Source organism: Schistocerca piceifrons, chromosome 7 (genome assembly GCF_021461385.2).
Source record: "Schistocerca piceifrons isolate TAMUIC-IGC-003096 chromosome 7, iqSchPice1.1, whole genome shotgun sequence".
Classification (NCBI taxonomy): Eukaryota; Metazoa; Arthropoda; class Insecta; order Orthoptera; family Acrididae; genus Schistocerca; species Schistocerca piceifrons.
In genome coordinates this window covers 217,583,140-217,597,332 of record NC_060144.1, presented here as the reverse complement: position 1 = coordinate 217,597,332, position 14,193 = coordinate 217,583,140, and the positions used below count along the sequence as shown (strand labels likewise).

The following is a 14,193-nucleotide window of genomic DNA, read 5'->3' as shown; positions in this document are numbered from 1 at the left end:
TACATAATCTTTGCATCAGCCTGTGAACAGAAATCACCTGTGTAGTCAACACACTGCACTCCACACAGAAGGATCTGATTATGACCATGTACAAAAATTATTAACTATAGCAGAACAGTATATACCACTGACCGTATACTGCATATTACCAGTGAAGACAGTTAATGCTGTACAAATGTATCATCTTCAATTATTTCATTTATATATATGAACATTGTCAGTTCCATTACTTTATCCTCACATCTTAATTTCAGTGATATGCAACAGTGTTTATTTCATCTGGTTTTACAGTATAAACATTGATATACGGGCTGCTACAAATAATTTTAGATACATTGCATTGCATTATGCCAGCTTTTGGTTCACCACATATTGTTTCACATGGATGTTTAAATGGAATTTTCAAACAATGGAAAATCCAGGCTAGAATAATGAGAATATTATCAAAACGATAGCTACTCACCATATAGCAGACAACAAAAAAAGAGTGTCAAACAACTTATCTTACAGCTAAAAAGGCCTTCATCGGAATTAGACAAACACACACGCACGCACGCACGCACGCACGCACACACACACACACACACACACACACACACACACACACACACACACACACATGCACGTTCACGCACACACACACACACACACACAGAGAGAGAGAGAGAGAGAGAGAGAGAGAGAGAGACCACACATACAAAGCCAGACCAGAGAATCTTTTTGTTGTGCCTATCTGTGACTCAGCATCTTGCTATATGATGAGTAGCAATCTATCCTTTTCATAATATTTAAATTGTAAATATATGTTATGGGTTTGATCTGTTTCTATATGTGAGACCTTAAGTTCAGATGACAGAAACTGATAGTTAAGAAAGATTTATTTCATCAGCAGCTCTTGAAAGTTCTGAAATAGGACCCCTTTCATTTACCCTCATTTTTATTTTATTTTTTTTTTTTAACTGCAGTATCACTAATACAAAAATTAACTTGCGTTGTCCAGAGCATCTGGCAACAGGGCAAACCCGCGGCCAATCAGAGCACGTGGCGTCAAGTTTCCGTCGTTTAAAAATGGTGCGTTGTTGACCTACACAACATTGGTAATTTTGGTTACCCACAATGCCTGCCCAAATGTTGAGCGAAAATCGTTCCTGGTGTCCGTGGACATATGATGTGAGGATTACCCCTTGCCCAGTTATGAACGTTTTGAGTGTTGTAAAGGCCATCCTGATGGAAGGTGCACTTGTCGGTAAACAACACAATGGCGGGGAATTTGGGATCTCGTGCAACACATTGCAGAAACCACTGGCAAAATCCTAGCCTGTGTTCATAGTCTACCACAGGATTTAGGTCTTGAGCAGGGTGGAAACTAGATGGATGTTAGCCACCATCCCTCGAAACCTCCCAGACATACCGATGAATGACCGCCATGTCGTGTCCAACCGCTCCAGTACTTGTCATAAGTGTTTCCTTGAAACCTCAAGAACAGTCTCTTCAAATCCTGTCATGTTTGAGGTCTTCCAGCATCACCATGATATCCTGCTAACGAGCCTGTTTTGCCAAGTTGCCAGTGAATTGCTGTAAACGTTTGCCAGTGTGGGTGGCATCTTGCTGGGTATTGTTTCTCGTACAACCGTCGAGCTTCATGCGCATTACCATCAGCTGATCCATAAACAAAAACCATATCTTGTTGTTCTTCAAATGAATACTGTGCTGCAATACTTATAGTATGACTAAATTGCAGGTGATAAGATGTGTGAATGCCTCTGACGTGAGGTCGAGACAAACAGCATGACCTATTTAACACATGTGCATATCACATTGGGGCAGTGACGGAGCAAGGGACATTTGTATGTGTGAACTGACAACTACAGTGCTGCCCATCAACCAACAAATGGCAACAGGGAATTCCCACTGCCAATCCAAGCACATGGTGCCAAGTTTCCGTAGTTTAAAAATGGTGCGTTATTGACCTACACAACATTAATAATCTTGGTTCCTACTGGTATCAGCTGCCCAGGGTTAAAATTTCATGGCACAATTTTTTTCCAGCCTGTATATTATCTGCATTTATCATAAATTAACTCTGTTTTTAAGTTTTAAATTTGCAAGAAACTATAAATAACATCAAAACGTTTCAGGAAACTACTAATTTTTACCACAGGTTTTTGTGTTACCTGCATAGAAATCTTGTTTTGTGTATTAGCTTCAATTCTCATAGGGAACTGGCAACTCTTTAGCTCGACAGATTAAAAGATAATCAGTGAGCTTAATTTAAAGTTATTATGTTCACTGCCTTGTAATACATTGCACCAGCCAAAACGGAGCCCCACTGTGAATGCTGTTCTTGAATGTGGGATGAATTGGTTGACGTTTGTAAGCAGCTGAAAATTGCTCTGACTACTGTGAAACTATTGCCAGTTGTTGCAAATCTGTGTGCTGGAAGAGCTCCCAAGAGTCTTGTACTTGTGATATTAGTACCTGAGTTACCACAAGTACTATCCTCTCCTGGGGATGCTGTCTCTTCTGCAGAAAGTAGAGGATCTGTCATTACTTGTCTGCTTGACTGTGAGTATCATGTCAATGGTAGAACTAAGCATTCCATACAGGGTGGATGGGAACCAGGGAGGCCTCAGGATGTTGGACTGATCCTACCCCCTAACCAACAAGTTCAAGGTGCCATCTTTCACTGAAACTGAAACTGAGCTGGTGGGACTCACTTCACCTGTTTTGGTGAAACCTGTTTTGTCCAGTGTCAAGAGGAGGCAAACGCAAAGGAGTACAGGTCTATTAATAGTTGGCAGCTCAAATGTATGGCGAATGATGGTACTCTTCAGGGAAATGGCAGCAAGAGACAGGAAAGGCAACAGAAGCACTCGGTGTGTATGCCTGGTGGCTCATTCACCATGTTGAACATGTTCTTCCAGCAGCTACTCAGGAAACAAGAGTGCAACCAACTGCAGATTGTGGTTGATGTTGGAAAAAATGATACCTGTCGTCTGCGCTCAGATGTGATACTTGAGTCATTCTGGCAAGTGGTTGAGAAGACCAGTCTTGTGCATGGAATTTCAACAAAGCTCACAATCTGCAGGACTGTCCACAGAACTGATCATAGACCTTTGGTTCTGAGTTGACTGGAAGGACTGAACCAAAGACTTTGAAGGTTCTGTTACAAGCTAAGTTGTGACTTCCTGGACATGGACTATGGCGTTGAGACCTGTAGGGTCCTCCAAAAGGATCAGCTGTGCACTACACATCAGAGGCTGCTACTCAGGTAGCTGACTGTGTATGGAGTGCACACAAGGGCTTTTACATTAGTCAACTCACAATCCAATCCAGATAACAATATGTAGTGTCGCGGAATAGTAAAGAGTTGGAAACATGGAATATTGTCGAAGTTTCATTGCCTATGCCGAGAGCCAGAGGCAGTATGTTAGCTAAGAGGTAAGAGGATTGCACATATATCGGAATGTGTCATCATGCAAGGGCAATGGCCTGGTTACACACAACAGGCGAGAGAGAATTGCTTAGCACGCGGGTTTGTGTTAGACGGAGACTTTCGTAGAGAGCAAGACAGAGATATAGCGTCAGCAGTACCACATTTCACAACTTCGCGTAAGTCTGCCGTAACAACACATAACTCTGTCGCAAGAACACCTAAGGGGCGAGTATGACAGATGAATCAGCAGTATAAGTGGAACGAATATGTTCATTACAAACGAGCATGATGTCAGGATGTTGCTCGTGCTTCCTTTAAATACACCAACTTTGATAGCAACAGGGCACTCGCAGTTAGACTTGCAGTTAGATGTGTACTGGGTCGCTGCGTAGCGCTCAGCTCGGTGATTGACATGTTAACTTTTATTAAGGAGATGTTGCAGTTAGGGCGGCCCATCCAGCAACAGACGTGAGGGGACAGTACCAGCTCTGGTCCTCTCTGCTGCCGCTGTCAATCATCAACCCAGGATTAGCAGACTTTGCAGCAGACTTGCTCGCCGCCAATGCTGACCACATCAGTGAGCTGTCGTCGAGATCGTGAGGGGCCTAGGCCCTGTGCATCCGCCGTCACAACCGGGTGCGCTGACGATGCTGGGGGACTGCAGCCCGTTCCACGCGTCCACCGCGGCCGAGCCACCAGGAGGAGCAGGAAAGAAGACGGGGTGGGATAGAGTACACTCTGCACTACGAGAACGCCTCTCGCGTCGACAGCGCCGGGACTCCAACCCGGAGCCTCCTACATGCAGCGGCTTGCTGTCTGCAGCCGAGCCGGCCAGCCAGCCGGGTGCCACCACCCACACGCGGCCGAAGTACAAAGAAAGGACATTCCTTCGCTACATCACAGCACGCGGCGCGCTAGCAAGACTGTGCGGCCCAGAGCTGTTGTCATCGCTACGAGGACTCAGGATGGTCGTTGATATCCCCAAGCCACATTGTACTCGGCAGGAATAAAGGTGTTATGAATTAATAACGTTTCTTTGGCGTTTATGACGCGTCCACAGTTATTTCCTAACATCCTGACAACTGGAGAGGTCACCGCTCGGCCTCCAGTCCACCGTAGGCGACCGGGACCACCGGGCTGCCTACAAATAGCTGTACAAAACCCAGGAATATCAGTGTATGATCGAAAGTAATGCCTTCCACAGATGAGAGTATAAAATCCTAACGGTAAATTGCCCAAGCAATCACAACAAAGTGCCAGAGTTTGACGTACTCGTGAAAAGCAGTGTAGTTCTAATTCTAGGTACAGAAAGCTGGTTGAAACCTGAAATTCATAGCAGTGAGATTTTAGGGGAAAATTTAAGTGTATATTGAAAGGATAGGCAAATGCTGTATTTGTTGCAGAAGACAAGAAACTCAAATCCATCGAGATAGAAACTGAAGCTGTATGTGAGATTGTTTGGTCAAGACTCAGTATCAGGGGTGGGCATAAAATGATAATTTGCTCCTTCTATCACCAACAAGACTCCTCTCCAGATATAACTAAAAACTTTAGAGAAAAGCTCAGTTATACTGTAATCATTAATGGAGACTTAAATCATCCAACAATTAATTGGGAAAATTGCAGTTTTGTTAGTGTTGGGCACGATATGACATCCTATGAAACATTACTAAATAACTTCGCTGAAAACTACGTAGAACAGATAGTTAGGAACCCCATTCATGATGGAAATAGTATCATATCTCAATGAAGAACTCAAAACTTTCAGCAGGAGCATGTAGAGGCGGAACTATGGCTCGAGTTTAAAAGAATAATTGACCATGCACTGGATAGATATACAGAACAGTTCATAATAGGAGGGAACCTCCATGGTATACATATACTATAAAGAAACAGAGATTACTGCATAACAGTCAATCAGTCTTTCCTTCTCATCCTGTATGGTTACCAAGCGAGGTGGTGCAGTGGTTAGCACACTGGACTTGCATTCGAGAGGACAATGGTTTAATCCTGTGGCCTGCCATCCTGATTTAGGTTTTACGTTATTTCCCTAAATTGCTCCAGGCAAATGCCGGGATGGTTTCTTTGACAGGGCATGGCCGACTTCCTTCTCCGTCCTTCCCTAATCTGATGAGAACGATGACCTCACTGGCTGGTCTCCTCCCCCAAAACAACCCCTTTATGGTATGTCTCACCTGACCTGCAGTTCTGGGTGACTTTCTTAAAATCTACCCCTTTTCCTAGACCTCTCCAGTCCTTTTCCTTCACCCTTCTTCCTTCCCCTTCAACCCTTCTGCCTGAAGAACGGGCCACTGGCTCCAAAAGCTTGCCAATCACAACAATCTTTTATGTGTGTGTTCTGCCACCACTTAGTGAGTAGACGTTTTATCTATCCAATTAAATACTTTATAAAAGCTCTTATACAATGCCAATGAAGACATTGATTGCATACAAATGTTTAAGGAAGGATAAATAATAAATAAATTATCAATTAAATTATTACACATACCAATGCCAGACTGCTGAGCAGAATCATAGTGATGACAGCTGTCTCAAAATATTTGTTCTCAATTAGCTGGAAGGTCTTCAAACGAAGGTTTGCCCAACCTTGCCAAAATGGTGCATCATCGTCACCAGCAAGGAATGGGAAACGCTTATAACAAGGCTCTGGAAAACAGTCGGACGGGTATTCTTGCCCTGCTGCATCTTCTGAGCCAGCTTCGAGTGCCATATCTTCTTCAAGAAGACCTTCTTCCCCTTCACCTTCTTCTTCAAGATCTAAAAGTAAAACATATTCATTACAACTGAGTTCTGTAAATGAAACTTTTAAGCTTGTGGCACCTATGGAATTGGGGGAGTGAAAAGAGCTACAGAAAAGGCTTACAGAAATATTAGTGTACATTGTCACTATCATGATATTTAACAGATTTGTGTAAAATTATAGAATCCATTACTAGAGTAAATAGTTTACACATACAATGGTAACTATTAAAAGAAAATGAAAGAGACAGATTGCTACTCACCATATACAGGAGGCCTTGAGTCATCAAAGGCATGAAAAAAAAAGATCACTGCAACTCAATGCCCCCTCAGTGTGATGAGTAGCAATAAATCCATTTTATTTTGTTGTTATTCCATCAGGGACTTCCCATTGTTTAACTATTAGAACAACTGTATTTGTGTAGTGCAGAACAAAAGCATTTGTTTTCATTTATTTTTATGGAAATTGCCATGAAATAATATCTTCCACAAAATCTGCTGCTTTCAGAAAAACTAATGACTGTTCCCCAGTATGGAGCTCTATATTGAATTTTAGATGAGAATACACAGTCGATGTAAAAAACTATGCCCATCTCATATACTGTGACTCTGTGTTCACAGTCTACAAGTTAACAGACATGCTGGTGAGATGTCACTGTGGAAGAATTATTGAAAGTTTAAGTTCAGCATTTGGTTGTGCAGACCAAGAAAGGGCCGGGCAACTGTGGCTGGTGGCAAGCCACAAGCAGAAGTGAGCCACAACATTAAATGGTGGTTTTCCTAGGCTCCTGGAGAGGAGTTGTTGGTTAGAGTTTTTGATGGTAAGGATGAATTCAACTGATATGAGAAAAGTGGCAGATTCTGCAATATAGCAGATAGTGCGACTAAATAATACTTCAAAATTACTGTGCAACTCACAGCTTCATCACACCTCAAAATCAATCCCATCAGCATAATCTTGGCACTGAGGTGCATGTACTGAAACTTTAATGTCAAGTGTAATTAAAAACTGCAGGAGATACATCAAAACTATAAACAAATAATATTACACAACCATTCTAAATTAATAACTCGTAATAGCCAAGAATGCTAGCTACCATCACTGAAAGGCACACATCCATACATAGTTTATTTATTGAATTCTACAATGTTTTATGTCTTCTTAATCATGCACATGTATCAGAACGTTGTATTCTTCAAACTTGTACATGAAATGAACACAGCATAACATCCCTTGCATCTTTCCCTATTTGACCACATATCACATCTATAGTTTATCAATAAACTTCCATTTAACAGATCAAATGCTATTTCATCTATAATAAAGACACTAATCATTTGAAAGCAGTATCATGTACATAAAAACTAAAACAACTGTTGATTAGAGCACCAAGACACATGTATATTAAGTAGACCATTTTTACTGTTTATCATATGTTAATAACAATTTCTTTATCATCAATATTGAGAGTGTGTGTGCAAATTTCAAGGGTTAATTAATTGTGTATAAAATATTAGATATAAGACAGAGTGTATGGTCTGAGAGGACGAGCAGACAAAGATCCTTTTTTTAAACATTTGTCTTTTGTTCGTGAATTGTATGTGCAGTATTTTAAATTGTAGTCCATTTTAGGCATTTTTGTGATCATTGTAAAATTTGGCAAGGATACCGAGTGCTTACAAGGGAGCTCGAATGGTCGCTCTGATGCCTTCTGTTCAAGCAGTCATGATGCATTGAGCTGTCATTCTGTTACAGGTGGGCGTAGAGATAACTTGTCTGTTGATGAGCTGTTAGTGTGGATAGAACTGGTAAAATAATAAATTTTCTGAGGCAAGTGGCCAAGCAAATTCCTGAAAATCTGTTCATTCTTACAACAATTATGAGCTGAAAGGGAATTACAATCTGAGAGCCAGTTGGGTCTCAAACATTTCATTACTGTTAGGCAATAAGCAGCATTAACCTCTGAATTATTTTCGATGAAATTTTGGAATTATTCCTGGTTCTATTAATGATTATGCAAGTTTAGCTGTGTTAATCATTATACTGAATTTTGTCCATTTGTGAGCTGGCAATTATTTAGTGTGCAGCTTAGTAAAAAAGAACTTGGTATTTCACAAACCATTAATGTTTAGTTGGTATAAGAGAATCTGGTACTACTTACTAGTAAATATACAAGTGTGTAACATTTACTGCAACTGATTATTATTGTTAATTTATTTCATGCTTATACACATATTAGTAGGGCCATTTTTTAATTACCGTATTTACTCGAATCTAAGCTGCACTCGCACCTAAGCCACACCTGAAAAATGAGACTCGAAATGGAGGAAATAAAAATTTTCCCAAATCTAAGCCGCACCTGAAATTTGAGACTCGAAATTCAAGGGGAGAGAAAAGTTTTAGACCGCACTTCCAAATCGAAACAAAGTTGGTCCATTGTAACATGAGACACAATTGGGGTTGAATGGATGAAGATACAGCTACAGTAGTTTGGTCCGAATCGTAAGCTTAAGAGGTAAGCTTTACCAAGTAGCCACTGTTATGTGTCAGGCGCTCCATCCGTATTTAAACGGGTACTCTTCCTTTTTCACCTGCTTCGTCTGGTTTGAATCGATTGCTTATTTTGCCTTGATCTGATAAGTGCCATTCTCTTTGCTGAAAATGCATTATTGTAGTGTGTCATGCATTGTTTGTTGAATTCTGACAATAAGAGTTTACGACCTGTCGCCGATCACGGCTTTTGTGCGCGCTACCACGGCTTACATTAAAAAAAAAAAAAAGAGAGGGATTGTCTCATTAGCGAAACAATGGCAAGAGACTGCTATTTGTTGTCACTTACACTGCTGCTTTCTTTGATAATGACCAACAAGAATCAAATAATAGACTGCGTATGATAGATGTTCTGAATGAGAGTTTAGCAAAAATTTTTCTCCGTTTGAAAATCTTTGCACACGCCTCTTTAGTGCATTATATTCTGCACATAAATTAGATTAATCTTAGATTTAAAAATCTAGTCAGTTGCCGTGCTTCATTTCTGACTGTATCACTATTCAGCATAAGAATAATATGAATATAAACATGACACGATACGTATATTCTTCCGCGTTTGCTGTTGTCTCACTCCAGTTTCATAGTTCATTAAGCAGACAGGATTTAAATGAGATAGCAGCAAACACGAAAGAATACATGGCATAATGTTTGCATTCTTCTACCTTTTCTTTTAATTTATTTACTGACGCAGAGGTTTAGGCGCCTGTATATATCTTTGTGCCTGCTAAGCATGCCTGTGTAGCACTGCATATATTCGATGGCAGAAGTTACTCGATTCTAATTTCTAAGCCGCAGGTGGGTTTTTGGATTACAAAAACCGGAAAAAAAGTGCGGCTTATATTCGAGTAAATACAGTAGGCATGTGTTTTTACTGGTTTAATAAATCATCAGATTATTAAGTCTAAACAATTATTTCAAAGAATACAACAATTTTCACACTTTTTTTAAAAATATTTCAAATAACTTTGCGTACATGCCAAAACTTACGTAATTTATACTGCATGATCATGAATTAAAAGTAGATTGGCACATTAAAGATGCTGCAAATAGAAATATAATTAAGGGTGAAGTCAGTGATAAAGCACTGCAGAGGGAACAGCAAATACAAATTACATTTTTTACTAGAGATCAGGATTCTGATTATAATGAGAACTGTCAGTGAAGTCCTAATGTTGTTGTTGTTGTGGTGGTGTTCAGTCCTGAGACTGGTTTGATGCAGCTCTCCATGCTACTCTATCCTGTGCAAGCTTCTTCATCTCCCAGTACTTACTGCAACCTACATCCTTCTGAATCTGTTTAGTGTATTCATCTCTTGGTCTCCCTCTATGATTTTTACCCTCTACGCTGCCCTCCAATGCTAAATTTGTAATCCCCTGATGCCTCAAAACATGTCCTACCAACCGGTCCCTTCTTCTTGGCAAGTTGTGCCACAAACTCCTCTTCTCCCCAATTCTATTCAATACGAGGTGCATTCAAGTTCTAAGGCCTCCGATTTTTTTTCTAATTAACTAATCACCCGATATCAATGAAACTGGTGTTACTTCTCGACGTAATCGCCCTGCAGACGTACACATTTTTCACAATGCTGACGCTATGATTCCATGGCAGCGGCGAAGGCTTCTTTAGGAGTCTGTTTTGACCACTGGATAATCGCTGAGGCAATAGCAGCACGGCTGGTGAATGTGCAGCCACGGAGAGTGTCTTTCATTGTTGGAAAAAGCCAAAAGTCACTAGGAGCCAGGTCAAGTGAGTAGGGACCATGAGGAATCACTTCAAAGTTGTTATCACGAAGAAACTGTTGCGTAACGTTAGCTCAATGCGCGGGTGCGTTGTCTTGGTGAAACAGCACACGCGCAGTCCTTCCCGGACGTTTTTGTTGCAGTGCAGGAAGGAATTTGTTCTGCAAAACATTTTCGTAGGATGCACCTGTTACCATAGTGCCCTTTGGAATGCAATGGGTAAGGATTATGCCCTCGCTGTCCCAGAACATGGACACTGACGGTTACCCGAAATTTTTTTGGTGGCGGTGAATCTGTGTGCTTCCATTGAGCTGACTGGCGCTTTGTTTCTGGATTGAAAAATGGCATCCTTGTCTCATGCATTGTCACAACCGACGAAAAGAAAGTTCCATTCATGCTGTCGTTGCACGTCAACATTGCTTGGCAACATGCCACACGGGCAGCCATGTAGTCGTCCGTCAGCATTCGTGGCACCCACCTGGATGACACTTTTCGCATTTTCAGGTCGTCATGCAGGATTGTGAGCACAGAAGCCACAGAAATGCCAACTCTGGAGGCGATCTGTTCAACAGTCATTCGGCGATCCCCCAAAACAATTCTCTCCACTTTCACGATCATGTCGTCAGACCGGCTTGTGCGAGCCCGAGGTTGTTTCGGTTTGTTGTCACACGATGTTCTGCCTTCATTAAACTGTCGCACCCACGAACGCACTTTCGACACATCCATAACTCCATCACCACATGTCTCCTTCAACTGTCGATGAATTTCAATTGGTTTCACACCACGCAAATTCAGAAAACGAATGATTGCACGCTGTTCAAGTAAGGAAAACGTCGCCATTTTAAGTATTTAAAACAGTTCTCATTCTCGCCGCTGGCGGTAAAATTCCATCTGCCATACGGTGCTGCCATCTTTCAGATGTATGGACAATGAATGCCGCCTCATTTTAAAACAATGCGCATGTTTCTATCTCTTTCCAGTCCGGAGAAAAAAAATCGGAGGCCTTAGAACTTGAATGCACCTCATCCCTCCTCATTAGTTATGTGATCTACCCATCTAACCTTCAGCATCCTTCTGTAGCACCACATTTTAAAAGCTTCTATTCTCTTCTTGTCCAAACTTGCAACACAAAAATTGTCATCAGAAATGGAACAGGCTATACCAGCAGTATCAACAACGACAGTATCTACTACACCTCCAGAAGCTTTAGAAACCACCCGCCCCTTGAGCAAAAGAAGAGTGTCTCCACCAGGCCATCTGAAGGATTTTTTATTCAAGACAAGCAGCAACCAAACAACAAGGTGAGCAGTGTGAGGGATTTGAAAGACAACATATCATTAACTATATTTTATCAAAATGTCCAAGGTCTAATTAATAAGATTGCTGAACTAGATGTGCTTTTGATGGATCAATTAAAGGATATTTCAGTTTTATGTATAAGTGAGCACTGGCTAAAAGAAAACCAAACTTGTACAGCCAGAATAACAGGATCTGAAATGATCAGTAGCTCTTGTAGAGAGAATTTTAAAGGGGGAAGAACATGTATATATGTGAAGCAAGGAATTGAATGTAAAGAAATTAAACTCAGTAAGATAAAACACATTGAAAAAGAGCTCGAATACAGTATGTGCAAACTTATAGAACCCAAAATAATTATTGTGTGCATATATCGTTCCCCATAAGGGAACTTTACAATGTTTTTAGACAGTGTTGAAAGACTTTTTAGTGAATTAAGACATTTTACAGAGAGCATTATTGTACTTGGTGATTTCAATGTCAACTTTAAAATGAACTGTCAAAAAGTATCAAAACTAAACAATTTGTTATATTCACAAAATTTAGCACCATCTGTCCATGAATGCACTAGATATGGAAAACACTCTGAAATGATAATACATCAAATATTTTCTTTCTTGCAAAAGCTAGATCATGTTATTGAAGTAACTGACACAGTGTTCTCGGACCACAAAGCAATAAGACTCTATATAAATAATGTACTGGGCACAAATGCTAGAATTTGTGAGAAATATATCTACAGAAGATGTATCAATGAGGTCAATATCAGGGTTTTTAATAATTTATTAAAAAACTCAGATTGGGATTTAGACAAACTCGACACCGTGGATATGAAATTCGAGTCATTTTTAACTTGTTATAAACATAACTAAGAAATTGCATTCCCTCTTAACAAAATTAAAATAAAAAGCAAGCCTAATACTTGGGTAACACAGGGGATACGGAAATCTGGAGAGCGACTTAGAAAGCTAAGTAAATCAGCCAGGCTAAATCTAGCTCTGAAACAGTATGTCACCTGTTACAGAAAATTGTACAGGAAAGTCATTAATGCAGCAAAAAAGCTACATAATGACTCATACATCAGTAGAAGCAAGGGTAACAAGAAAATGAAATCAGTTTGGATTGTGATAAATACAACTGTAGGCAGAAATAAAGTAAGAGACAGCAGCTTTGTTATTAAAAGTGAGGACAAAACTATAAATGATCCTTTACGTATTGCCAATATATTCAGCCTTCATTATGCAAGTATTCTACAAAGCCTCATAAAAACCCAAAGACAAACAAAGATTAAAAGATTAAACATAACATCTCCACAAATCCTAAAACTATGTTCTTATACCCTGTAAGCGTACAAGAAGTTAAGAATGCAATCAACAAACTAAAAAATAAATTGTCTTGTGGCACTTATGGCATTCCAGATAAAGTACTTAAACACAGCATAAATATTGCTCGTCCCCCTGTAGACATAATTAATGCCTCTTTCAGCACTGGCACTTTCCCTAAAGAACTAAAGCTGTCAATAACAAACCATTATATAAAAATGGTGATCGTCATGATGTAAAAAACTTCAGACCCATCTCCTTGATATACTGCTTCTCAAAAGTTATTGAAAGAATAATGCATGAAAGACTCTCCGCTTTCCTGAACACAAGTGGAATATTAGTCAGTGAGCAAAATGGCTTCAGAAAAAATAGGTCAACTGAAACAGCTGTATATAATTTCCTGAATCTTCTCCTGATCTCTATAGATCATAATGAAGTAAACTGTGAGGTGTTTTTAGATTTATCAAAGGCATTTGATGTTATTCATCATGAATTATTGCTTGAGAAACTATATTGCTATGGTGTACATGGTACTGTTCACAGCTGGTTTAAATCATACCTGTCAGACAGATACCAGAAAGTAGAAACAGTTCATGAAGGAACCTCTTACTTTTCAGAATATAAGAAAGTTAGTAATGGAGTGCCACAAGGTTCTCTGCTAGGACCCCTCTTGTTCTTGATTTTCATAAATGACCTACCAAGCTGTTTAACACTAGCTAAAGCTGTATTGTATGCAGACGATACAAGTCTTTTTATTAAAGCTCAAAATGAGACTGACTTGCAACACAAAGTAGAAATAACAAAAGAAGAAGCAGGAAAATGGTTTAGAGATAACTGTTTATTTGTAAAATGAGAAAAAAAACAGTATGGATGAATTTCAGCCATGTATCGAATAAAGTAAAGCCCAATATAGTTTTGAAACTTGGTGAACAGAAGATTTTACAAACTTCAAACACAAAATTTTTAGGTATCTGGTTAGACGAGCATCAAAAGTGGGATAAACATATTGAAATGCTCAATAAAAAGCTAAGTAAATGCTGCTATATACTCAGCATGCTGAAAAACTGCTGCAGTGAAAAAACAGTAAAA

The 14,193-nt window shown here is 39.9% G+C and overlaps 1 protein-coding gene across 1 annotated transcript in view; it reads right to left on the bottom strand.

Moving 5' to 3' along the window:
* The window catches only part of LOC124709134 (sodium channel protein para), an 878,324-nt gene that overhangs the window by 220,507 nt on the left and 643,624 nt on the right, over window positions 1-14,193 (bottom strand). Inside the window, exon 24 of the mRNA XM_047240797.1 lies at window positions 5,946-6,214. Within this exon, the coding sequence (XP_047096753.1) occupies window positions 5,946-6,214 (269 nt within the window). The remainder of the gene's footprint in view (window positions 1-5,945; window positions 6,215-14,193) is intronic.